Below are 25,268 nucleotides of genomic sequence, written 5' to 3' on the forward strand. Positions count from 1 at the left end.
TAAATTTTTAGATTACTTTTCTCCATGGATCCAAATTGCGTGGAACTTGACAGATATGTAGAATTGGGAGTCCTGAACACACTGTCCAAATTTCTGGTCAATCCGACATCTTTTGACCCCTCAAATTGGTCATATCCCAAGGCTGCGCACATCTGAAATTCTAGCAAACAGGTCCGGCAAAACCATTCTCTGACCCTTTCTTTTCAGCTTTCAGGATAGGCTGTTCTGAAAAGCTGCTCTCCCCCGGCTTTCTCGAAAAGCCATCTAAAAAAACAATATTTGGAAGCTTAGCTCATAGGTTCAGACGAGCTGGACTTTTGGGCTGCATTGAGCGGCCAACTCACCTCCATGTGGAGGGACTTAGCCCGAGGAACTGCAAAATATGATCCACAGTGCGGTTCTCTCAATATTTAAGTTCTGATGTTGCCTTTCACCACCATTTTTTCTCTCTACAAATTTGCTTCCTTTTCCTTGTCAAACAGAAATATTTGGTCCATACTATCTATCAGTAAGACAATAACCGACGAACACACAGTAAATTCCTTCAAGTCATATACAAACTACTTTGTCGGTTCAACTTCGGCTTACCGTCTAAACTTATCTGAGACCACATTGTGTCTGTATATATGCAGCATGTCATTTATTACCAGACCGGATGCACAATACTTATATTCATGTATTCATTCTACATAAGCGTAGTAGCAAAAACCTCTTTTCAGAAGAACAAAAACGAAATGTGATTGTTCAATGGGTTCTTTCTCCAGCAGAACTTCGATAGCAAGCTCATGAGTCACCTTTGCATGCAGGTTTTTCTTTTAGTACAGGTTCATACGTAAAGCATAACAGAAAGATGAACTACATGGGGAAAACAAGCCACATTTTCGATAACCTCAACTGAAACAACTTACAAATTTGTATGCTCAACAGACGACAGATGGAGTACTATTGGTTACATCATGGCCACAACGAGCAGTGTCTTGCCAGATAACAGAACGATATCGCCAACTGAACTCAATGGACAGAAAAGTGAGGAACCAGCATTACTCAAAATTTTCTTCACATGTTCTATTACTAAGAGCAGCATTGCTAAGCCTTATAACTGAAGAAAGTTCGAGCACCTAAGTGTAGGGAAAATACACGCTTCGGGGCGAAAATATATACACACCAGGCTATAGACAGATCTCACCTTACGGAAGCCTACTGTACACTTTTGCACCCTTACACATTCTACTGTTCGAAGCTAGCTAGAAATACAATGGTGCAAGCACTTTCATCGGTGCTCCAGGAAAAACCCCTATTCAGAGATCAAGCTGAAATTATAGGCACCACCATTCTTCTTTAATCCTGGAATAGTTACGTAATTGGTAAATTGTGTAAAGAAGATAAAAATGAAACCAAAAGATGCAAGACTTACGTGAACTATCAAAAAAGGCTCAATGCACTATCAGCTAGAAGTGAGCTTCTGGAGCTCCCTAGCTCAAGCCCATCAGATGCAGAATTGTATGAAGACAGCAACTTCCTCTGTATAAGTTGAATCAAATACAAGTTAGTTTCTTTTTTAGATGAATACACGTTAGTCTGAATAGGTAATGGAACTGTACAGAATGCCAGAGTTGAGTAGCAGTGCAAAGCACATCCTACTTCCCAGTGTTACATTACTCAACAAGCCAAACATGCTTAAAATTCATTTGCCCCCCTGAGACTATCTCTTTTTTTTAACAGCCCCCTGAAGACTATCTAATGTAAAACAAAACAATTTTGGAATTGACCTTTTTTTATTTTGATAAGAACTGGGTATCAGTACATACCAAATTTCTGATAATTTTGAAAGTTTGCAAAAACATGATTACTTTACACACATGATGGCTGCCCAAATATTCCAGTCGTTCTGCACAGTGGCAGCAGTTGTACTGACAGTACCAGAAACCATGGGCAACTGGGCAAACCCTGCTAGAAGCACAGTGTGTGAAGAGACACCCAGGTTCAAGGAGACACGAGCATGCTGTTGAAATCCTTCGCAGTTTCTTTATATGAAAGAAATAACTTCTGCTACCGACCAAATAAAGGTGTTAAACATCTGAAACAGACTACGTGCTAATTAAACATGCATTTATGGGATTTTGTGAACTGATTACCTTGACACCACTGTAGAACATAATAACTGTTAACAAGACAAGAATACAGGCATAACATGTGAAAGCTCTGCATACTAGCGTTACCTTTCAGACTTAGTAAAAGGGTCTATATAAAAGGGGATATGGTAGATACAGGAAACAAGCATGGCAATATGCAACAAAACTCTCAACAAAAACTTGAACACGTTGTGTAACTTATAACAATGTTGGCAGCATGAAATAGTAGTGAACTATTTGGTGCAGGTATGATCTAAATTCTGAAGACATTTTAGATAGCTACTTACTTGATCTTCAAAATCAGGACTAGTCAAATTGATGGAGAGATTTCTCATCAACAGCAATGCCTAGAGAAAAATACACATGTGTCAGTTGATAAATGGAAGTGGATATTTCAAACCATTATTTAGCAAGAAAACTATGACTTTGTTATTGAAATCTATCGGTTTCATCATAAAACGAATGGTCCAATATGGTAACATTTAGCTGTTTTTTTATTATGCTTAAATCGGGAGAGCTAGGTGCTGGATAGGCCATAGTTACATAAGAAACTTTAGAGCAGAACATCATTTATTCTTGTGTTCTCTTAACTCTTGATTTCACTGAAGCAACATGGTAGCCTCATTTAAGTTATGCTAACAGTTAACTTTTGTGTGAGTACAAGAAGGAAACCGAGTGTATCAATAATTGGCATACCGTCTCAAAATCAATTGGATTCATCTCCTTAAGTTTCTGCAAATGACCATTTGTGCTTGGATCGAAAACGCTGCCTAAGAAGCTGTATACTTGTGCAAAATCCGGCTTAGCTGTATCACAATTTGAAAGAGAGGATTAAAGAAGTCAACAATGGCAGTTTGAACCATAAGCAAAGCATTTATTAAGTACACATGCCATGATAACAATACTAGTAAGAATTTGTGGGGGGAAATGAGCTATAAGGTGTCAGTACAAGGGAAAGGAGTGCACTGTTATGGTATACTACCACACACATGGAGCACCATCAACGAGCTTTTGGTATTCATCTATTCTAAAGAAGGAAGCAAATGTTTTTAAGATTGAAACATACAAAATAACAAATTTGCAAGAAGCACAGAGAGAACAATCAAAAGAAAATTCTCAAAATTAAAATCAGTGGATAGACTTTAATAAATTATTCTGCACCATAATGTAACTATCAGAAGTATTAAGAGGTAGTGAGGTACTGACTGTGGAGTGATGGAACTTGATTTATCTGATCATTGGTTTCACCAGGTTGCCATGCCCTTGGAGGACCTTCACTACTGCTTGAGCAAAAGATGTTTGGGCCCATAGATCCAGCACCTAAATCTTCTGTGTGAATGAAGGTAAGAATAAACTCATGAAAATTATATTTATAGAGAAAATTCAGATTGGAGTACAAACCTTTAACCAAAGATGAGGCAACAACTGGTGGGATGGAATTGTGGGTCCATGAAGAAACAGCCACATTCATTCCTGAGTTCCTAAGCATGGAAGATGCATCTGTCTTCAGGGTATATCCTGGTTCTGCAAGACAAGAGAAGATAATGAAGCAACCATATTTTACATAAAGAGGTACTGATAAAGTGATAATGTAAAATATCTATATAGATAAATTTGACGACTCACCATTTTTGGAGGCCTTCTGAGGGTATGGATGAGCAGCTTTACGCTTTGGTCGTGGAGGTGGGACATGCTCACTTGTTCCATTTTTCTGAACCTTCAAAAAATACTTCTGCGCATGGCTCCTTATCTGAAAAAAACGAGTAGGAATGCAAATATGAGAACAGTTTTATCAGAGAGCCCATTTCCATGAATATTCCAAGTTCATGTGAAACAAATGAGATATCGGCTGTTTACAAAGAAGCTGACATCTCCATTAGTAAGGTGCTCCATTATGCAGGGATTGTTATGCATCAAGTCACTTTATTCATTACACCATATGCTAAAATGTTCTATTAGTCCGCATTCTTTAACTGGTTGCAACCATATATATCCAAGTACCTGGATGACAGTCTTCGAACCAACAAAAGCTTCTATCTTTTTCCAGTCACGATCAAAGCTGAAAAGAACCCAGGTTCTAAACATTAATGTCACGTGTAAGATGCAATCTTATGATTGATTATCAAATACTTGGCAAGATATATGTGAATTCTTTTTTTTTTGCGGATACATATATGTGAATTCGACCACAGTAAATTTTGCACTATTGGGGTAAAATTCATATTACTGACACAACAACACGCAACATATTGCACTTATAGTCTTACACATCTGAAAAGAACAAAGTACAGAAATGATCGATGGTGGTGTGAATATGAGATTCTGGGGAATCTAACAGTGGTAGGAACGTTTACTAATTACAGCACAAATTTACGGCTCAAAAATTCAGAAATAGTCTGCACGCGACTCCAGCCACACGAAAGTTTGATCCATGGTTCATGGTTGATGTGTTGCGTAGTACAAGAATCTGAGAGGAATTAGTTAGCAGTACTCCAAAAAATTACTCCCTCCGATACTAAATTGTTGTCGAAATATTACATGTATCTAGACGATTTTTAAGAATAGATACGTCCATATTTTGGCAAATTTGAGTCAAGAATTTAGTATCAGAGGGAGTATCTCTTAAAACACAGCTCCCCGCGCTTTGCTTTGCTTACAGCTGGAGGGCCTCGAGGAACTTGTCGTGCTCCTGCTCCGTCCAGCTCTCCCGCGACTTGGTGATGGTGTAGGGCTTGCGCACCTTCTTGCTGGCGTCGTCGCCCGCCTCGGCCAGCTGCGGAGGCGGCGCGTTGGCAGATACCATGCTAGGGAACGACGGAACGGGAGGGAGCGAGATTGACCCGCGGCGGCGGTGCTGCTAGCTGCTTCGCCTGGCTTCCGCGTGGTGGTAGCGGGGGCGGTGGTCTCTCCCGGGGGTCGCTGGGAAGGGAAGTCCGTAGCGCGGCGGGCAGAGCAGGCGTGGTGGTGCGGTGGTGGCGCCGGGGGTGCTTGGGTGGGTGCTGGGTGGGAGTGTGTGGGTGGTGGCGCCGCGCAGAGCTCTGCCGGTTTTGGCCGTGCGTTTAGGCTTGTGGGGGAGAAGAAAGGAGAGTGGGGGCTTCGTGGGCCACCCGGGGGTGCGTTCTTGTGGCTGCGCTGCGCGGGCAGCACCCACTTGCCTTCCTCCCGTCCCCCTCACACTCACGCGGTCATGTGGTGTGGCTGCTCGCGCCCGTCCGCTGCCGTTTAACCGGACGTGATTTTTGAGTAAAATCGCATCAAAGCCTCGCACCGCAAAAGCATGTGAAAAGCACATGTCTCAGGAAATTAGGATGAGTGCATCCTGCTTGTGTCATGTGAGTGTGCCTGAGGATAATAGATAGGGAACGGGGAGTGTGCGCGCCTAGTCATGCTTTTTTTTCCGTTTCCTCCGAATTATTCTGGATCAGTATATACTGGAGTAGTAGATTTGTGTTCGTTGGCAATGAGTAATCCAACTTGGTGATCGATCCTTATCCTTACTACAGTGAAATGAGCAAGGCAGCTTTGCACTGCGTAGCATTAGGTGCCTCTTCGGAGTCACCTTTCATTTATTTTTAGTAGCATTAGGTAAGAGTCGCCTTCGATATAGCCTCACTCTTATTGCATCAGTTCTATATGATCCGGAAGGTAAACATCCTAACATCGTTGTCAAGGATCCATGGCCCCCAATAGGAAGTGAAACATTTCGCTGTCATCACAAGGTTAACCGGCTTGCGGCAGATGATGAGTTTCCAACGGACTTAGAGGAAGGCTTGATCAGGCATTCAGGCCGCCCCACGTTCAGACTTGATGCCGCCGACGGTGAAGAAAGGCTCGAAGGACCGAACAGTTCAAGATCGTACGACTTGGCAACATTGGTAGCTTATACTGTAGCTATTTTACTGTAGCTCTCCGTCCATTCACGGATGTTGGAGCATCGTCTCCGGCGAGGACATCGATCGGGAGAACACCTTTTTGTTTTAGTTATGTAAAATTCTGGAATGCCCTTTCCTAATACTACACTTAGATATGTGGAATATCCTGAAATCAACACCCAACCTTACTATTCCTGGTCAACATTGCTCATAAGAAGGGTTGCAATTCCCAATTGGTCTACTCCCTCCGTTCAACAAAAGATATGTCAAGTTCGTCTAACATAACTTAGCTAGTGTATAGATGCATTCAAATTTAGTCAAAGTTACTTGAAAAAAATTAGTCAAAGTTGAGACCTCCTTTATTAGACGGAGGAAGTACTAAATTTATCGAGTTGTTCTAAAGAATCAAAACGTCGGTTATTGGTGACCCGTCCATGGTCAAGCTTAGTAACGTTGGTTGGCGCTAACTCATTTTGCCATGATAGCTATGTGAGGCCCCATTGCTTAAAAACTAGGTGGCTGTTTGAGTCTTAAGTGTTGAAAAATGAAATCTCACATTCAACATGTTAGCGAGGTGCATGATTAACCGCAATTAACAACTACGCCATTAACCGGAAGAACAACTACGCCCTGCTCCATAATATGTCTGACGAACTGCAGCACGAGATGCCAGATGCCTCAGATACTGGTCCACGGCAAAAATTGATCGGAACTTCGGAAGACAGCTAAATAAGAACAGTCTGTCTAGGAATTTGGGGATGGAAAGCGACCATTGCCAACTTAGTTCCTGGACACTGTCAGCACCAAACAAATCAACACAAGTGGACAATTGTTAACAAAAATGACCATTTTAGCCGATAGAGTCATTGCTAATTTCGGACATGGCACAGAAGTCACGCTAAGGTGCAGCCGGTTACAGTTGGTCCGCAAGGTGCTCGTTGAAATGTCTCAACTAACATTCTTTGGAAAATCTGAACCAAGAGTTAAGCAGGCTACACTACGCTGACAGCTGGATTCCCTATGAGCCACAAGATAGGGTCGTGTTAGAAAGTTAACAGTCAAATCTTCTTAAATATAGACATGATGATATCAACATCTACGGTCCAAAGTATTTTCTCCCCGCAAAAAAAATACCATAGTATTTTCAGATCCTTATATCGTCAAATATGCTATCATAATGTATATTTTTAGTTTTATTTGAGGAAACACATTTAAAAAAATAATGATAATCTCACATTGGTGACTTTGTCGATGTCTAGAACGATCCACGTTGTGACTCGGACTTTGTTTTCTTGAAAAACCCTCAGATGTAAAAATTCAGAAGATGGAAGTGGGCAAGAGGGCTGCTAACTTCGATTTTGGATCTGGGAGCATGTCCTTCCCGGATCACATCATGGTTTCCCGTGTTGCTAACTTTCTGCTAAAGTGGTCATTTTGTATCTTACCTGCATGAGTTCGTCGAGCTCTGGGGGAAGGTGGCCGCCATCTCCCTCCGACCTGGCAGGGATGAATTCAGATGGATCCACACACCTTCGGCGACCTATTCGGCCGCCTCGGCGTATCAGCTGCAGTTCACTGGCGCCGTTGCCACTGATCTACAGAAGACTGTGTGGTCGATTAAAGCCCTTGTTAAGTGCAAACTTTTCCTCTGGCTCCTTGAGAAGCGGTGGCTGCTCACGGCCGATGTCCTGCTCTGCTGCGGCTGGCCAAACTCTTACTTCTGCCAGCTTTGTCGCCGGAACCTGGAGACGATGAGCCACCTCTGTTTCGACTGCCCTTGGGCGCGGGAGGTCTGGGAGGATATTGACGTCAAGGTGACCGCCCCCTCCTTCAGGCCGAGCTCCTGGCCTCCTTCATCTTCGCCGTTCGACTGGTTTCAAAACCTGTCGCGCGCGTCGCCGCATAGCGGCTGGCTGGGGACGATGGCCCTCATCACCCTCTGGGAGATTTAGCTCGAGCGCAACCGGCGCATCTTCCTTGAGAAAGATCTCCCGGCTGGACAACTTGCTCGCCGTGCGTTGGACTCGATCGCCCTTTGGTCCTTCGCCACCAGACGTCAACCCATGCCGCTAGAATAGGACTGTTTCCTGCTCCTTTTTCTTCTTCTTTGTTTCCTTTTCTGCTCCTCTCGAGCTACCTTGTACTCTCTTTTTTCTCCTACTATTAATGAAGCAGCAGCTCCACCTGCTGGCCCTTCAATTTTGTATCTTACAGTTAGATAGGAATACAGCTGGAGAAAAAGGCAAGAAAAAAAAATCCCTGTACACTTCGGTCTGTTCAATTCAGTGAACTACATTTGGCTGAATTCCCAGTCATTGCATACACCAACGTCTATTGTCATCGTCTTGTTTCCGTTCTCTCCTGTCCTGGGAGAGGACAGCACCCTGCAACAATTCCGCATCGGAGACTGCAAGTGCACATACATTACCATTAGTATTACTAGCAGTAATTACCGGACTAGAGCAAGCTAGGTTCATCACAGTAATAAGGTCAAGAACTAGTTCATACTCATCCTCTTTTACTACGAGTATAAAATTTCGGTACGTGGTAGCAGAAGGAAATGCACGGTAAAAAGATCAAGAGAGCTAAGCTGAGTAAGGATTTTACGTACCCGGTCCCATAACCCGGGGTCAGGCTTCTTAAGCACGATGACGGTATCGAGCAGCGCGTCCGGGTCGGGGATCTTCCACCGGCACGGCGGGCGGATGTCGTTGCGGTGCCGCCACCGGCGGTACTTCGTGACGGTGGTCTCCCCGGTGCGCACCACCGTGCGGCGCGCCGAGGCCAGGTAGTAGAGCGCGGGCCTCTCGCAGTGGTTCCTCGCCAGCGGCCTGGTGTTGAAAGCGTGCGCCTTGTAGTCGGCGCGCTTGTACCAGTTGAGGAACGTCCGCGCGGGCATCTCCATCTCCCTCGCCGGCGTGGCGCCCCTGGACACCATGGCCACGAACCCCCACGCCACGGACACCGTCCACCGGTTGGCCACGTCGTAGCAAATCGACTGCTGCATCACCCCGGCCGAGTCCAGCGCCACGGGGCCATCGAACAGCCTCCGCAGCGCCGCGGCCCTGGAGCGCGCGTTGGGGAACAGCGGGCGGACCACGTCGAGGTGGTGCAGCGACACGAGCGGCGCCACCGGGTGCGCCGCCAGGAGGCCCAGGAGGTCCCCGTAGACGTCGTACTGGTGGAACCCCGGGTGCCTGGTGAGCGGCACGCCCAGCTCCGCCATGCACGCCTGGACCCGGTCGTCGCTGCCGTACAGCGACGGGTACCGGCGGATGCACGCGTCCTGCATCCGCTCCAGCCTCGCCGCCAGCGGCCTGCTGATGGCGAAGCCGCCGCCGCCGAAGGCCATCCCGTACGAGAAGAAGATGTTCTGCAGGTGGCTCTCGGAGGGGCAGCCGACGTAGTAGGGCTGCCGGTGGTCGAGCCTGGCCAGGACGCCCAGGAGGTTTTCCGGGAGGAAGACCGTGTCGTCGTCGCCCATGACGTACCAGCGCGCCCCCGGGAGCCCGAGGCGTAAGGTCTCGGAGACGATGCGGGAGATGCGGATGGCGGACCGGTGGCCGCGCCGGTGCGTGTAGGGGAAGCGGGAGGTGTCCGAGGAGATCTTGATGCCCGGAAGCCCCTCGGGGACGCTCGAGCCGCGCACGGCGCGGTCCAGCCACACGAACCCGCGCATGCCCGCGTTAGGCCGCCACCAGATCTTGATGTATTCCTTCCGCTTCTCCCACAGGCGCGCCGACGCCGCGATGCCGAACACCACGTGGTGCAGCGTCGTCGTCGCCGCCGCTGTGACCGTGACCGTGGCGGGTGGCGGCGGCGGCGTCATCGGCTTCGAAACCGTGACAGGGGCGGGCGGCGGCGGCGTCAAAACCGTGGCCATTGCGGGCGGCGGAAGAACCGTCCTTGCAGTCAAAACTGTGACCATGGCAGGCGGCGGAAGAGACGTCCTCGCGGTCAAAACTGTGACCGTGGCGGGCGGCGGCAGAGGCGTCCTCGCGGTCAAAACTGTGACCGTGGCGGGCGGCGGCGGCGTGGACAATGTACGGTTGTCGGCGATGATGTGGGAGACGGAGGTGGTGGTGGTAATGCGGCCATGTTGAGGCGGGCAGGACGGTGTGAAGGAAAGAATGGCGTGGAGGGTGTAGAGGATGTACAGGACGGTGAGAGGGAGGAGCAATATGAGGACGAAACGGAGGCAGGAGGCGGCCGGGGTCTCCTTGCCGCCGCCGGGGCTAGCCCCGGCGGCAACCTTCATTGTCCGCGCCGTCTCCGGGCGCCGTAGTATTATATCCTCACCACCCCGTACTGATCCTCGTGGCCGGCGCCGTCGCCGTCGGCTTTCTCTCCGGACCGGAGGCGGGCCGAAGGGATCGGATTCGTTGGGGAGGAACGTCCGGAAAAGCCTGAGAAGATTTTGACGGGAGAGAAGAAGTCGGGGTGGCGTGGGAGCCAGGGCCCAGGGAGCTAGCTCGCCCGGTTTGCGCAATCTCCTCGCGCGCGCGCGCGTTGGTGGGACGAGCGGTTCAGGTCCTCCTCGTCTCCGTTCGTTTCTCCCATTTTCAGTTTCCGTTCTTGTTGCTGTGCTTTGCGTGCCTGCGAGCGGGCGTGCATGGATCGGATGCCTCATGGTTGTTTCGTTTTTTTGAGAATAAGCGTCGCATCAAATCGGGAGTTCTGTATAAAGCAGATCGGCTAAAATGGGTTAAATGGGCTGTGAATACGAGAATCGGTACTTGATGCAAGATGCCTGGGCCGGACCCTCTATTTGCCGCCCGTTGCAACAGACAGGGGATTGCAGTGCACCGCTTCGGCTTGGGCCTGGCCTTTTAAGGTCTGATTTATTTTTTCTAAAAAGGTTTCTACTTCCTTGTATTCTTTTTGCATTTTTTTTCTTTACCTATTTTACCTCTTAAATATATAAGATATTTTTTGCGTTGATTATTTCTTAAGTATTTCGTATTTATTTTTTATTAATTGTCTTTTCATGTATTACTTTTAAAATAAAAATTCCCATGATTATTAAATAATATGCATGTATTTGAAAAATAATGTTTCATGGTTCCAGGAATGTTAATGTATTTTTAAAAATGTTCATGCATAACATGTTCATAAGTTCAAATGATGATTGTGTGTTCGAAACAAATGCTTATGCACTGATGCGAATTTAGGTTCATATTTATACTGTAAGGGTCTACCTTACATTTAAAAAACAAATGCTTATTATTTTTTAGAATCGTTTATTTATCAAATAAAAATAGGCAAAAATAAAAAGGAAACAGGCACAATGAAAAGGGAGATGAAAGAAAAAGAAACCATGGAGTCTTGTTAAGCTAGCCCCAAGTGTCTAAGGGGGCTTAAGTGGTGCGCGGTAGGCCTTCTATTCACCGCAACGAAGCTTAAATATCATTCGGCAAAGTTAACATATATCATGGGATGATAGTTGGGCCGTTGCGCTACCTTTTTATGTTTTCTTTCGCTTTGCTTCGATTTTTTTTTCTCCTCTCCTTTTCCCCCTGTCTTTTCTTTCAGTATTAATCATTTTTGCTCTTCAATTTATTTTTCCAATGTTCAAATTTTCATTTCTTTAATTTTATCTTTTGCCAAAAAATCTTTTTTTTTTGCTTTCTTTTTGTATGCTTAGGTGTCATTTTACAATCATCACGCGCTAGGTGTGGGCTGTGGGGTGCTAGTCGTGTTGCTACTACCTTTGCTAGAGCCGGCCAGCAGATCAGCATATCACTGTATGAGTCCATGGACGTTGATCGAGGACCTCGTGTGTGCATCTCGTAGCAGCAGTCAACACACGGCACCTGATGATACGTACGTGTGCGTGTACGCCCTCGATCGACTATCTTGAGTTTCCATCAAAGTGAGAAAAAATACTCGTAGACAAAATGAGAAGGCATTTGTCCCTTTCCCGCTGAACCGCGACAGGGATACAATATTCTGTGGGACACCGCGTTATCGCGTAATGGCACGTCAAAAGCGTGCTGGGCCAAAAAAACCTCAACGTCTCATGTTCACGGTAGCGAGACGCCGAGACCTACCTGTGGACCCAAAGGCTCCTCGCCTTTATTCCCGCTCGCAAATCCTCGACACGGTTCCATTCAGAGAACGAACCGCGAACAATTATTAGAGCTCACTCACACGCCACGCTTTCCCCTCCGGATCCGTGGCACATCTCCAGACAAGCCAGACTCCCTTGACTGTTTAGCCTAGCCGTCCGGAAGGACGGAGGCAGCTTCCAGAATTGTATTGCTTTGTTTACGGAGCACGCATCATACGGTGTTGCATGGCGGCTTTAACAAAAGCCACTGGATGAACTTGAGACAGTTACTACTGCGGTATAATAGTGCCCGGCTGCGCCCGCCAGATATCACTGTCGAGGCCTACGTACTGACTCGATCTAGCTGAATATTGTATTGATGTGCTTTACCTGCCAGATAGGTCAAGCATTCCATGATCAAGGGGCGTCGGCGCGAGTAAATCTGGAAGGCTACTAACTATCCCTAAAAATACATGTGAAGGAGAATCCATACGATTTTGCTTTGCCTGTTTAGGCGAGACTTTCTTGGTCAGGTTCAGATAAAACTCAGAGCACAGACCACAGAAGACTGTGGCTGCAAAGCCGGAAACGGAAATAGGCAGATTGGGAAACAATCGAGCGACCCAAATGTAGCAAAGCACGAGATCCATATATTTGCTCAACAAGATTAATCTGCAAAAAAGATCCACAACTCCACAGGCTTGGAAGATGGGATCGGCCTACATAGATAGCGGCAATCTAATATTTCCTACTACTACTAGTTGTCCTTTTTTTTCTATTCTTTCACTGGCGCCTATGCACAGGGTCGACGCGCTCTTCTCCGCCGGCCGCTGGTTTCCACCAAGCGAGACCGGAGACGGACCCGACCGTGTGAGCTGAGGTAGTTGACCAATTTTTTTTTGGGGGGGGGGGGGGGGGGGGGGGGGCGGTCACGCATCTGACTTCTGGCCGGTGACGAATCAGGCGGATTGGGGCTTCACTGGAAGCCGCCCAGGCCGTTGAGCAGCAGCTCGTGCGGCCGCAGCAGGGTCGGGGTGGGCGCCAGCGGCAGCGGGGAAGGGTAGGAGTAGAGGTCGTAGTCGGAGGCGTCAGGCAGGCCGGCCGAGGTGGCCCAGAGCGCGCCGTCGTCGCGGATGAGCGGGGCGCGGCAGAGCGGGCAGGTGCGCTGGTCGTGCGCCATCCAGCGGTCGATGCAGCCCCGGTGGAAGACGTGGCGGCAGTTGGGGAGCCGCCGCACCTCGTCTTCCCCGGCGATGCCGCTGAGGCAGACGGCGCAGTCGTCGTCGCAGCACGGCGGCGAGGAGGAGGAGGCCAGCAGCTCGTCGAACCGCAGCACGGGCAGCGCCTCCTCGATGATGATGTCCATCCGCGGCAGCGCGCGGAAGTCCGGCCGCCGGTGCTGCAGCGAAGCGTGCGCGTGCCATTGGGCCTCCTGGTCCTGGGCCGTCGTCGTCATGGGCGGGTTGCCGAGGTCGATGAGGTCGCCCAGGCCGACGGCTTGGAAGGCCCAGAGGAGGAAGCGGTGGAGCTGACCAAGGAGGAGAAGCACCTGGAGGAGCAGCCGCGGGAGGAGCAGCTCGGAGTACCCGACGGGGAAGCCCATGTCGTCGATCTTGCTGCCTTGGAGATGGTTGCTTGGTTCGTTGAGGCGCGTGACTGAGTGTGTCGTCGAGCAGAGGCACGGGGAGAGTTTGGGGGTGACAGTGGCAGAGGGGCTCTTATATAAAGCGTGGCCGGAGAGGGGAATAACGCGGAAAGATCGGCCGAGTCGAGTGTGGGTGTCACCTCGGGCGGCGGTAGTTGTTGGCTGGTTGGTCTGGCCGTGGGTGTGCGTGTTGGCCAGCTTGAGGATTGGACGGTGGACCCCGTGCGAGTTTATTTAGATACAACGCAATTTTAGTTAGATACATAAACTCTCATTTCGTGAAAGAAAATTACTCCCTCCGTCCCATAAAAATTGGCATGATCTAGCTCAAATCCGTGCTAATTTTTATGGGACGGAGAAAATATGAATTTTTTAATTTGACATTACGAACCGAAAGGGGTTGCATGTCCAAATATTTAGAAACAGTTGCATCCGTCTGTTTCTAAATGTCAGAAACCCTACATTTGTCCTAAGTCAAAAAAATTAAAGTTTGATCAAGTTTATAGAAAAATATACAAACATCTACAATAGCAAATAAGTATACTATGAAAATATATATCATGCTATATTTAATAACCTAATTTAGAGTTTTAGATGTTGGTAGAATGTTTCATAAATTTGGTCAAAATTCAAAATATTTAGCTTAAGACAAAACTAAGACTTCTTATATTTCAGATCAGAGATAGTCGTATGTAAATAAGCTTTCATTTATTGTGTTTTCTTTACCCATTTCATTTATTGTGTTTTGTGAGAGAGAAATTATTATCTTTCTTGGATTAGCTGTAAGAACATCATCTAAATTAAAAGATGGTACCATTCTCTTTTTATAAAATTATGGGCGACACTGGAATACTTTTAGTAATTGCACGGTCACCTGAGCACATGGCCAGAGTGCCATACTTCTGCAGTCTAATACGGAGTATATAGAAGGATCAAGTTTAGAGATCCTAGAAGGCTAGAATGCAAGTCAATGATATCCAACTATAAAAAATACAAAACTCGAGCAGCAGACACTAGCACTCGCTGTCATTTTTGTTTATCCTAGGACAACAACAACAACACGAAGCATCCTCGAGTGCGGGCTGGGCAGGCACATCTGCACATGCAACCCTCGCCAACTAATGAATGATGTCCATCTATAGTGTCTTCTGAAACTCATGAGATGCTGATGCGAGCTGTTCCTATGCTCTTGTACTACGTCATTCTTTCATGGTAACCACCTGTGTTTGCATGCTTGGACATGTGACCTTACACAAGCTAAATTGAATCACAATATCTACGAGCAATAAAATACTGGTCGGTTTTGTTCATACTCTAGAAAAATTCCCTTCTTTTACAATAAAAGAGGACTACTGAAGCAGATAGATTTGCATGATAAATATTAATTAGTGTCATATTCCAGATCAAGAGCGTCGAGGGATAGAAAGAGGGAAATGGATGGTCACGGGAAGGTTCTTTCTTTAGATTCTTTTTGACTTTTTTAGAGCGGAGAGAGGCTCCTAGTTTGGTCCCAGTCTGTCGGACCGTGGCAAGTTCCCAGCTCTGTTCTTCTCGAACTGAGCTTGGCTTTAACTGCATGCCAATTATTTGACCACTGATCAGAGGTTGCTGCCTTCTTTCTTCCCTGGTTCCACACGACAACTCTATAGTAGAGCATCTGGTCATACACGCCATTGGAAAGTCCGGCTTGAACGACGACTTCATTCATTCCCTGCTTCCACTGGGCTGCCTTATCTGGTTGGTCATGCAAGCTATGATTACCTGACGAAATTTCTTATTCGGCCAGCGTGATTGCTGCAGAAAATTTCATGGCACAACTGCACAAGGCTCGTGTGCTTCTTGATAACAAAACGACAGGGGAAAGGCACCAAAAACCACTTGCCTAGAAGATTATGTTAGGTGCCGGTACGGGACAAGGAAGACATCTTCTGGGCGATCTGGCTGCCGCCTCTCTCTTGGACCGGCTAACTAATTGTATTGGTTCTTTTCCCTTGGGCGTTCCGCGGAGTTCCCAAATTAATTAGCGGGTCCATGTAAAGAGTGTGGTACTGTTCCGTTCTAAAAGGTCAGACAAGATCTGTTCAGTAAACCGTGCCACTGAAGCTGGTCGTCTTCAACCGCCAATGTATAGTGTACGCAACGTCGTAGGAGTACTAGATTCGTAGACCCTAATGTCTTATACCCATGGTTACCAAAGCTACTGGTCCGGAGTATCATAGCCAATAAATTAAGCCACTCGCGTTAAATTAATTTAAAAAATACTACTTTCGTCCCATATTAAGTGACTCAAAATTGTATTAATATGAATATAAAATATGTCTAGATTGGAACGGAGGGAGGGAAGTAGTTTGTTGGCACATCAACCGGTACGTAGAGCCGCCCGAAGAGAAGCAGTCCAGAAAAGTAGGCAGGAATTTGGTCTCTTGCACGAACTGAAAGTGACGGCCATGATCAGCGCGCAGAGGTAGCCAAGCAGTCGTGCTCGTGCATGGCTTTCTGGGTCTCCGCCTCATCTCCGGGCTCCAGCTGGTGAGACCGGGAAGAAACCACACCACGCCGTTGGCCGTGAATGCTGTACAAATACTACTCTCGTGCGTACGTGAAGGACCGAATGCAAGTGGTCGAAATTGAAAAATAGTGGAACGAAAGGCACGTCAGTCGCCAAAGAAGTGCGGTAGCTTTGGGTGGCTCGCCTTCTCGTGCATCGATCGCATGGGGGAGTTCGTATCCAAAACATACGAAACCTGACGACTGATGGAGCCCCTGGTACTCTATTAACTGTTACAATATATTAAATTGGAATCGGTAGTGATGGGTGGACGTCGTTGGTCGGTGTTGATCGGTCAACTTCATTAAAATTACAATCAATATGTCACTGTTCCTTTTTTTTTCTCCCGCCTTATTCACGATTTCAGTAGCAGAAATTCTACGGTTTAGATTTACCGAAAGTTATCGTACAGTTCAAATTTGTCACAACATAATACGAACAGTCCTAAAATAAATCAATCTCCTTAGCATGAAATCCAAAATTCTTCGTATCCATCTCAGTATGGAAATCAATCCGAACCCAAACAAAAAATCTCGGTATCAATCTCAGTATGGAAATCAATCCAATCGAAAAATCAATGTCCAGACTTCGCCTCCACCGGCTCGTGCTTAATACACTTTCCGTTGTTCTGTAGCATCGCACGGGTTCTTTTGCTAGTAGTCAATATATCGTGTACGCTTCCTTTTTTCCGCTCTCGCGTTGGCCACCACTAAGAAGCAAAACAGGACTTCAAAAGGAACATATAATGAGATGAATCCTACTAAGATAGTAAGATTGTCTTGTGAACTTGTGATCATCCCGTCATCCGATTGATAAGGTCGATGGTGTGTGCGTGTCTGCGTGAATATACCACGTGCATACTTATGTATTACTATACTCATGGTATTATACTATGGTTCTATCCGTGCGTGTAAACACTTCGATAAGTTACTACTCCCTCCTTTTCAAAAAGGTATTAAAAATATACTCCAATATTAAATGCATAAGGTTTCTAAATATTTTTATTTCTTATGTTTTTCAATTTTATGATAAATATGAATTTTTACTTGAGAAAACAATTATCTCAAAAATATATGTCAAACTAATCAACTATATAATCAAGAGATCGCGATACATTTGTGTGCCACGTTGAATATAATCAAGTGACTGGCTAATAAGCTAGTGTGTCAGTTTTGGTAGGATGAACAAACGACCACCAATTCAAATCTTTATATTTTAACTAGCTAAATGTCCGTACTTTGTTACGAGATTAAGAATTTGCTTCTCTACGAGATTAAGAATCTGTGGTTGCGGCTCATATTTTTTAAAATTTCTGATAAATAATAATTATCTTAAAATATTTTGAATTTTTTTTATCTTGAAAGTCATCAAAACCAATTAAGAATAGTCAAAAGATCATGATATGTATAAAAAGAGTGGCAATTAGATGAGTCCGTAGCCATTAAGGGATAGCATTATTGGAGTAAACGGAAGAGTGGTTATTCGCTCAGCCACACCCCCCGCGTCGCCCTCCTCTGGCGACACGGGGAAACCCTAGCTGCTGCGGCCTAGGGGCCTCCTCCCTCCCTCCCCTGCGCTGCCGCCGCCGGATGGGGTGCCGGCGAAGCCGTGCACGCCCTGGGAAGGTGGCGGTGGGGCGGTTTCAGCTCGCCCTTCCAGGCTCGCGGGGCGTGCGCGAAGCGGGCGCAGAGCGGGGGTTGCCGGGCGCAGCGTTGGGTTGGCCGGGGTGGCAGCTCCCAGGGCGGCGCGGGCTTCGGTGGCGGCGTGCGTTGGTGGCCAAGTCCGGCTGTGGATCCGGCGCTGGTGGGTGTTGGGCGCCGGATCTGGCCTACGGCCGACTTGGCCGGCCTGATGGCGGACGGCGGGGTTTCTCGGAGGTGATTCCAGCTGCTGATCTGGTGCAGCCGCTCGTCTCCTGTCCCTGCGCGTGTGGCTTTGGCTCGCAGGCTTCTGGCCGGCATGGCTGCAGCGGGGGATGCCGGGACGGCGGTCCCGGGACATGTCTTTGCTTGTCAGGGCTGTCGATCTGGTGTTTTGGGGCGCAGATTCGTCTTGGGCAGGCAGAGGAAGGATGTCGACACGGCGACCTCGGAAGGGGGTGAAGGCGGTTGCTCCGCAGCCCGTAGTTGGGTTCTGGATGCCGGGGCGGCGGCTCCGGGGTGTGTGTTGGTCCTCAAGCGGTCCGATGCGATGGAATCTGTTGGGTTCTTGAGGCGCGCCTCACTTCCACTTGCGTCGGGGCGGCCCAAACCTGCTCCTCTCCGCGGTTTTGGTTTCTCTCCCCTTCGAAGGGCGGCGGTGAGCGCGGTGTGGTGGTGCGATGCTTTGGCAAAGCTGTTTCCGTGCTCCTTGGAGCCTGTCAAGGTCCTTCGGCCCCTCTCTGGTGAGTCATGCCGGATCTGACTTGCTCAGTGGAGGGGTGATGCGTTCTTCGATGTGGCGGGGAGTTTTTTCAGTGCATCCGTTGGTGCGTTGGTGTGTAGGTGGAGCGTTTGTTTGTCGTTTCGGTCCTCCTGTTGACTATTTGGGGCCTTGTCCTCTTGTATCTGGTTTTTGCCCAGTTTTCCCTAATTAAGTGGGCAATTCTATTTCTTCTATAATGAAATGCGGAAACTCCTTGTCCCTTTGAGGTGTTCTAAAAAAAAATATTATTGGAATGAACTCGCGACCACCCCAACTAAGATCTTTATAAGTGTAAAGATAAAAATTAAAGGTAACACAGATGAATCTAATAATTTTCCATCCTAACTTCGCCACCACTAAAACAATGTTGATGCATGGGCACGGTTATTATTCTTTTCTGTGTGACTTGACACGATATAATATGGTTAAGCAAACCCGCGTGCAGAATGAAGCGTGAATGATCACGTAACTTTAATAAAACCAACAAGTTGCAAAGATCTTTTTGAGGCAGATAATTAAACTAATTAACCACACAAGAAAAAACTTGGCATGCATTTCGTGGTTTTGTCCAGTAGGAGTAAATAAATGAAGTAACACCCTCAGCAAAGCCGATTGCACAACCAATTCAAGTGCGAGTTCCAGGTGGATACATGCGCGCGCATGCATGGTACGGGTACATGCATGGAAGTCCAACGACGACAGTGATATATGGCCGCCCGGCCGGATCGAACGAAGCACGAGGTTCACGAACCTGTGTCGTATTTGCAAGCTAACAACAATGCAGGCAACGATCGCAAGATTTGCAAACTGCTTCGGCGTCCAGGTGCATGTCCCTCTCACTCTCCAGGTACTACGTGTTGGCGTGCAGCTGCCGTATGGTACTTGTCGATTTTGGGAAGGATCCTTCGAGATCACTGAAGTGCAAATCAAGCGCATGCAAATTTCTCGTTACGCACGCGTGTGCTGGCCCGGGCCGTTGGCCGAGGCAGGGGTACGTGTGTGGCGATGGGAGTCCAGGTGTGGCCGAGCGCGCGCATCGTTCAGGCCGCCTGGGACCGGCATGGAAAGGGCCAAGGGGGGCAGAGACGGCGACCGGACAGAGCTCACTGAGCGCGAGTCCACCGTAATGGCCTGGGGCGGCACCGACCGTGTTCCCTTGCCTCCACTCGGGCAGTATAATCCCTGTCACGGCTTCACGGGCCCTGTGCGCAGTGCGGACTGCTGCAGCCCGTCCTAGTCCCAGGCGTTCACGTTCAGAATATATATACGAGCATGTCACAGATCGGCCGCCAGGTTCAGTGCACCGCAGCCCGCAGGACGAACAGGGCAAAAAACTTCTACTCCATACTATGCGATACGGAGAGAGCAGACGCGAACTGTTCAAGATCGGTAAACTTGGCTCTCTCTCCTTTTAATCGATTTTACAGCATTGTACATGCTCTGAGCTGACTCGGCTCTTTTTTTTTCCAGGGAAATTAATGGGCCATTCGCCATTGTATCACGAGTTCACGACGTCCGATGGAAGAACAATGAACTTGGGCCGAATTCCTATGACCAGAAAACAAGCCAGTTTTTAGGGTCAGTGGCTGTTGTCCATTTGCTTTATGGGCTTTTATCCATCATCGGATCATCCCGAGATATTACCGTGTTCAAGTCCAGCCAATGTTTTCTAAAAAAAAAGCTCCAGCCAATGTTACCAATAATCAATATGGTCTCCGTAAAAAGGCCCAACCAATGGCATAACAAATTGTACCTATAGATACTTTCAGTTTTCCTTAAATATATTTTTTGATTTGTATTTGTCGTTTGTTATGTATGAGAAAAGGCTGGAGATTCAGTAAAAAAGAAGATAGAAGGAGATGATATACATCCGTCGAAGCTTTTTTCTTGAACTATAGATTGAAATTCATTATGTGAAATCATGTGAATCCTTTCTCTACTTCGGTCACCTGATCATTGAAAGTTATCTTTGAAACATCATAAGCTTTTTGAGGCCACTGGGATGCCTAAGCACTAAGACAAAACCTCTTGAAAAAGGAATCTAAAGATCAGATCAGTCTTTTTTCTCTCTTTCTCGAACTATATAGATTGAAATTCTAGTTCAATTTCTTAGTGTCACGATGGATTATTCCGACGGATATTTATATGTTGTTGTCAACAAAACTCAAAGTTTTAATGACAACTTGAACTTTCCTTTTTTACACACCGGTGTTTACGACTGTATCACGGCGTTTGCCAGTTTTGTACTTCTCGGCAGCAAGAAGACCGTGACACGTTATACTACCACATCTCCAAAGTCCAACCTCGATCGTTTCTTGTCCCACGTCCCAAAGATGCCTAGGATTCAGTCCGAAACAGAGGGACCAATCTGTTGCTAGTCGAACCCCAACTTGGCAAAGCAAACCGCAACTGACGGTGACCGCGACTAGAGTGGAAGAACCCCGTCGAGGCGTCGATACACAATCCCGAATAAAGAAACGAGAACGCGAGGGCCCCCCATGAGCAGAGAGAGAGCTAGAGAGAGTCAACACCGGCCCGGGGAAAGAGAGATGCTCGGGAACCCGACGAACGCAGTACGCAGGCAGGCGGCCGCACCCTCACGTACTTGACGAATCCGCCGGCTCACGACAACGGCCGAATTGAAGTAGCTCCTCCGCAGTAAACCATCGTCGCGCGCGCATATGTCACTCGCGAGCTTCCATGAACCCAGCCCCGGTTCATTCCACTTCCAATCCGCAGCAGCAGCACAAGCTATGAAGATGAAGCCATGGTGCCTGTTGCCGTGGCGTCGGCTGGCGCTGGCCACGCTGCTATGCGTGTGCACGCTCCCCGCCCCGGCGCGGTCCCAGAGCGCGCCCGCGCCGGCACCGGCACCGGCGAGCGTGGAGGGGTTCAACTGCTCCGCCAACAGCACGTACCCGTGCCAGGCCTACGCGCTGTACCGCGCGGGCTTCGCCGGGGTGCCGCTCGACCTCTCGGCGGTGGGCGACCTCTTCGGCGTCAGCCGCTTCATGATCGCGCACGCCAACAACCTGTCCACCACGGCCGCGCCGGCCGCCGGGCAGCCGCTGCTCGTGCCGCTCCAGTGCGGGTGCCCGTCCAGGTCGCCCAACGCCTACGCGCCCACGCAGTACCAGATCGACTCGGGCGACACCTACTGGATCGTCTCCGTCACCAAGCTCCAGAACCTGACGCAGTACCAGGCCGTCGAGCGCGTCAACCCCACGCTGACGCCCACCAAGCTGGAAGTCGGGGACATGGTCACGTTCCCCATCTTCTGCCAGTGCCCTGCCGCCGCGGGCAACGACAACGCCACCGCGCTCGTCACCTACGTCATGCAACAGGGCGACACCTACGCCTCCATCGCCGACGCCTTTGCCGTAAACGCCCAGTCGCTCGTCTCCCTCAACGGGCCAGAGCAGGGCACGAAGCTCTTCTCGGAAATACTCGTGCCGCTCCGTCGCCAGGTGCCGCAGTGGCTGCCGCCAATCGTGGCCCGGAACAGCGTGCCGGTCACGCCGGCCCCGCCGCCTTCCGCTACGCCCAACCCGAGCGTCGCGACGGACAATCAGAACGGGGTGGTCACCGGGCTGGCTGTTGGGCTGGGCGTCGTCGGTGGGCTCTGGCTGCTGCAGATGCTGCTGCTGGCCTGCCTGTGGAGGCGGCTCAAGGCCAAGGCGGGGCGGGGAAGGGAGGCGGTCGTGAGCGGCGAGAGCGGTGAGGCCGGTAGGTTTGCCAAGAGCGGGTCTGCCGGCGGCGTCGGCGGGGAGAGATTCTTGGTCAGCGACATATCCGAGTGGCTGGACAAGTACAGGGTGTTCAAGGTCGAGGAGCTGGAGCGCGGCACGGGGGGATTCGACGACGCGCACCTCATCCAGGGCAGTGTGTACAAGGCCAGCATCGACGGCGAGGTGTTCGCCGTGAAAAAGATGAAGTGGGACGCTTGCGAGGAGCTCAAGATCCTGCAAAAGGTGCGCCCTTCTTCTTCTTCCCAAACTGAATTACTTACTGTCAGAACTCAAAATGAACTGTTTTTCTTAGGTTCTGTTAGTAATGTCCTCCAAGTAATTTTGTGCTAAACAAAGAAATCGGTACTACTAATCGAAGCTTGCCGCTGAGAATGGTTCGTCCATTGCAAATTTGCGAACTCTGATGGGGACAGAACGATTTTTATAACACTAGTGTGTGTAGATATATTAAACAAAATAACGCACTTCCGTTGATTACCAAATGAAAATGGCAGAAGTTCGTTAATTGGAGCGGCAGCCTAAGCAGCAGTGCATCACTCCATATTCTATACTCATGTTTGTGTCTGAGTTTCTTTTTGTAATGGCATCGGGACATGGGTGATTGATTCCTCTGGAGGCTTCTTCCTGATAGTGACCGTGAAACGAAGGACCAACTCACTCTTTCTATGGTTGCTTTACATAAAACAAGCCGTATAATCGAGCCGTACTTGCAAATTGCAACAACGATGCTAGTGGAGTTAAGAAATACTAATGTTAATTGGACCTGTCACTTGCAAGTGCTGTCAGATACCTTGAGTTCGTTTTGCACGGTCAATTGCTCACTCGGCACTTGGCACTGCTTACCAGTGAATAGCAGCAGCACAAAATTCCAAAGAGATGCTACATCTAGCATCTTTGAACCGTTACACATAGCAGTCCCCACGTCGTCACTTTGCAGTGTCTATTTTTCTTCTGCCTTCGTCGTCACTTTGACCTTTCTCTACCTTCGTAGCTCCTAATCTGAATCTTTCTTCGGTGTCAATTTGCTATGCTCCTCCTCCTTGTGCATTCAAGTACATTTAGACCCGGTGACCAAGTACAGTGTATACGAACTAACCGGAGTCACGCGTTCCGCCACGAAACCCTCGTTGCTACGTCAGTGCGCACCCACATGAGTCTTCGCACCGCTCACGTACGAGACCAAAAATCTCTTTCAACAAAGGCTGCTGTCACGATGGGGACATTGACCATTTGACCATGACTTTGATCACCAAGGTATGGCCACTCGAGAAACAAGAAGACAACACTCGACACGAGCATTGAACTCTCGAGACAAAAGGAACGAAGTACAGAAGCAAGAAAACAACGTGCACTACAGGCGAACTGTAATTCCGAATCTTCTTTGGAATCTTCGTATTGCCTAGGCAATAAGTACAACGTGGTTAGAAATGGAGTAAATAGCGTTTGACGTTTTTCAACAAGTTTACCAGCACCTAGCTTTGCTAGACATGATGAAATTTTTGATCTTAGCAATACGTACGTGGCTTGTTCGAACAGGTGAACCACAGCAACCTGGTGAAGCTGGAGGGGTTCTGCATCAACCCGGCGACGGGGGACTGCTACCTGGTGTACGAGTACGTGGAGAACGGGTCGCTGGACGTGTGCCTCCTGGACCGCGGCGGCCGGGCGCGCCGGCTCGACTGGCGCACGCGGCTCCACATCGCGCTGGACCTCGCCCACGGCCTGCAGTACATCCACGAGCACACCTGGCCCCGCGTGGTGCACAAGGACATCAAGAGCAGCAACGTGCTCCTGGACGCCCGCCTCCGCGCCAAGATCGCCAACTTCGGGCTCGCCAGGTCCGGCCACAACGCCGTCACCACCCACATCGTGGGCACCCAGGGGTACATCGCGCCCGAGTACCTCGCCGACGGCCTCGTCACCACCAAGATGGACGTCTTCGCCTACGGCGTCGTCCTGCTCGAGCTCGTGTCCGGCCGCGAGGCCGCCGCAGCAGCCGACAACGGAGAGCTGTTGCTGGCCGACGCGGAGGAGAGGGTATTCCGTGGCAGGGAGGAGAAGCTGGAGGCGCGGGCCGCGGCGTGGATGGACCCGGTGCTCGCCGAGCAGAGCTGCCCGCCCGGGAGCGTGGCGGCCGTGGTGAGCGTGGCCAGGGCGTGCCTGCAGCGGGACCCGGCCAAGCGGCCCAGCATGGTGGACGTGGCCTACACTCTGTCCAGGGCCGAGGAGTACTTCGCGGACTACTCCGGGGAGAGCGTGTCGGTCAATGGCAGCGGCGAACTTGCGGCGCGGTGAAGTGAACCACTTGTTTTGTAGTGTGCTCTGTAGTCTGTAGTTAATCATCGGCTCATGTTATGTACTGTAAAAGGTCGACACGGGCTATACTGAACCTGGTCATGGGCAGTGTAGGCATAGTACAGTGAATATATATGAGTAGCTGATAATGCGGCATTATAGTTTACCTGTTCGTTGCAGGGTGTGGACTGAAACTTATCGAATGTTATGAGTATTAGAAATTAATCTGCCTGCATGTGAAGAAAATAGAGCTCTTTTACGGTACCCGAAATAAATATGAGCTGTCTATTTGTTCAAATCTGATGGATGATCTTAGTTGGTACTACATCACAAATAATAAGGAGTACCACCTCTAAAAACTACGGAGTCGATAAAACAAATTACTTAATTCACTCGGTTCCTATTTTCTTGTGACAAGAGAGGCGGCGATTGCGACTGATTGGCCGGCCAAATCACATGCATTCTTTATAAATCAGAACTAGGAGATCATGCTATCGCGGCGACTTTGACTGTGATAGATGGAAGATTTTAGATCGTGCATGCAAGGAGAAGTATTTTTCTTGGGAATAACGAGA

The 25,268-nt window shown here is 48.7% G+C and overlaps 4 protein-coding genes across 7 annotated transcripts; 1 reads left to right on the forward strand and 3 right to left on the reverse strand.

Annotated features, from left to right (window-relative positions):
• Positions 1–860: 860 nt before the first annotated feature.
• On the reverse strand, positions 861–5,188 carry LOC100821927 (protein REVEILLE 6). Of its 4 annotated transcripts, XR_002965049.1 has the most exons (10): positions 4,790–5,188; positions 4,134–4,191; positions 3,759–3,882; positions 3,534–3,656; positions 3,339–3,461; positions 2,829–2,938; positions 2,420–2,479; positions 1,860–1,947; positions 1,415–1,521; positions 861–1,344 (listed from the first exon to the last, which is right to left on the reverse strand). XR_002965049.1 is itself a non-coding variant. In XM_010237522.3 (9 exons), the coding sequence occupies exons 1-8, from the start codon at positions 4,933–4,935 to the stop codon at positions 1,423–1,425; spliced, it is 840 nt and encodes a 279-aa protein (XP_010235824.1). In that variant the 5' UTR covers positions 4,936–5,186; the 3' UTR covers positions 861–1,344; positions 1,415–1,422. The 4 variants fall into 4 exon arrangements, 2 of the variants coding, with proteins under 2 accessions (XP_010235824.1, XP_003570106.1); XR_002965048.1 differs by having other exon boundaries at positions 1,415–1,947; XM_010237522.3 differs by lacking the exon at positions 1,860–1,947 and having other exon boundaries at positions 3,339–3,458; positions 4,790–5,186.
• Positions 5,189–8,167: 2,979 nt separating this feature from the next.
• LOC100825526 lies at positions 8,168–10,908 on the reverse strand. The gene is made up of 2 exons (XM_014900350.2): positions 8,616–10,908; positions 8,168–8,411 (listed from the first exon to the last, which is right to left on the reverse strand). Exons 1-2 carry the CDS (start codon positions 10,632–10,634, stop codon positions 8,295–8,297), a joined length of 2,136 nt encoding a protein of 711 aa, XP_014755836.2. The 5' UTR covers positions 10,635–10,908; the 3' UTR covers positions 8,168–8,294.
• A 1,773-nt stretch (positions 10,909–12,681) lies between these two features.
• LOC100825838 (E3 ubiquitin-protein ligase RHA1B) lies at positions 12,682–13,767 on the reverse strand. Its single transcript, XM_014900309.2, has one exon. The coding sequence runs from the start codon at positions 13,654–13,656 to the stop codon at positions 13,030–13,032; it is 627 nt and encodes a 208-aa protein (XP_014755795.1). The 5' UTR covers positions 13,657–13,767; the 3' UTR covers positions 12,682–13,029.
• A 7,091-nt stretch (positions 13,768–20,858) lies between these two features.
• On the forward strand, positions 20,859–24,964 carry LOC100826151 (serine/threonine receptor-like kinase NFP). Its single transcript, XM_003572775.4, has 2 exons — positions 20,859–22,620; positions 23,935–24,964. Exons 1-2 carry the CDS (start codon positions 21,331–21,333, stop codon positions 24,691–24,693), a joined length of 2,049 nt encoding a protein of 682 aa, XP_003572823.2. The 5' UTR covers positions 20,859–21,330; the 3' UTR covers positions 24,694–24,964.
• Positions 24,965–25,268: the final 304 nt, after the last annotated feature.

This window comes from Brachypodium distachyon, chromosome 3 (assembly GCF_000005505.3).
Source record: "Brachypodium distachyon strain Bd21 chromosome 3, Brachypodium_distachyon_v3.0, whole genome shotgun sequence".
NCBI lineage: Eukaryota > Viridiplantae > Streptophyta > Magnoliopsida > Poales > Poaceae > Brachypodium > Brachypodium distachyon.

What these genes read in the sequence shown, in the direction of transcription:
- LOC100821927 (XM_003570058.3), bottom strand. Translation starts at nt 4,935, where the DNA reads ATGGTATCTGCCAACGCGCCGCCTCCGCAGCTGGCCGAGGCGGGCGAC. An exon ending in GTTCGAAGACTGTCATCCAG is followed by an intron (nt 3,883 to 4,133) that starts GTACTTGGATAT and finishes CGTTTTTTTCAG; the next exon opens with ATAAGGAGCCATGCGCAGAA. An exon ending in TCAGAAGGCCTCCAAAAATG is followed by an intron (nt 3,657 to 3,758) that starts GTGAGTCGTCAA and finishes CTTGTCTTGCAG; the next exon opens with AACCAGGATATACCCTGAAG.
- LOC100825526 (XM_014900350.2), bottom strand. Translation starts at nt 10,634, where the DNA reads ATGAGGCATCCGATCCATGCACGCCCGCTCGCAGGCACGCAAAGCACA. An exon ending in ACCCCGGGTTATGGGACCGG is followed by an intron (nt 8,412 to 8,615) that starts GTACGTAAAATC and finishes GTGCACTTGCAG; the next exon opens with TCTCCGATGCGGAATTGTTG.
- LOC100825838 (XM_014900309.2), bottom strand. Translation starts at nt 13,656, where the DNA reads ATGGGCTTCCCCGTCGGGTACTCCGAGCTGCTCCTCCCGCGGCTGCTC.
- LOC100826151 (XM_003572775.4), top strand. Translation starts at nt 21,331, where the DNA reads ATGTCACTCGCGAGCTTCCATGAACCCAGCCCCGGTTCATTCCACTTC. An exon ending in AGCTCAAGATCCTGCAAAAG is followed by an intron (nt 22,621 to 23,934) that starts GTGCGCCCTTCT and finishes TTGTTCGAACAG; the next exon opens with GTGAACCACAGCAACCTGGT.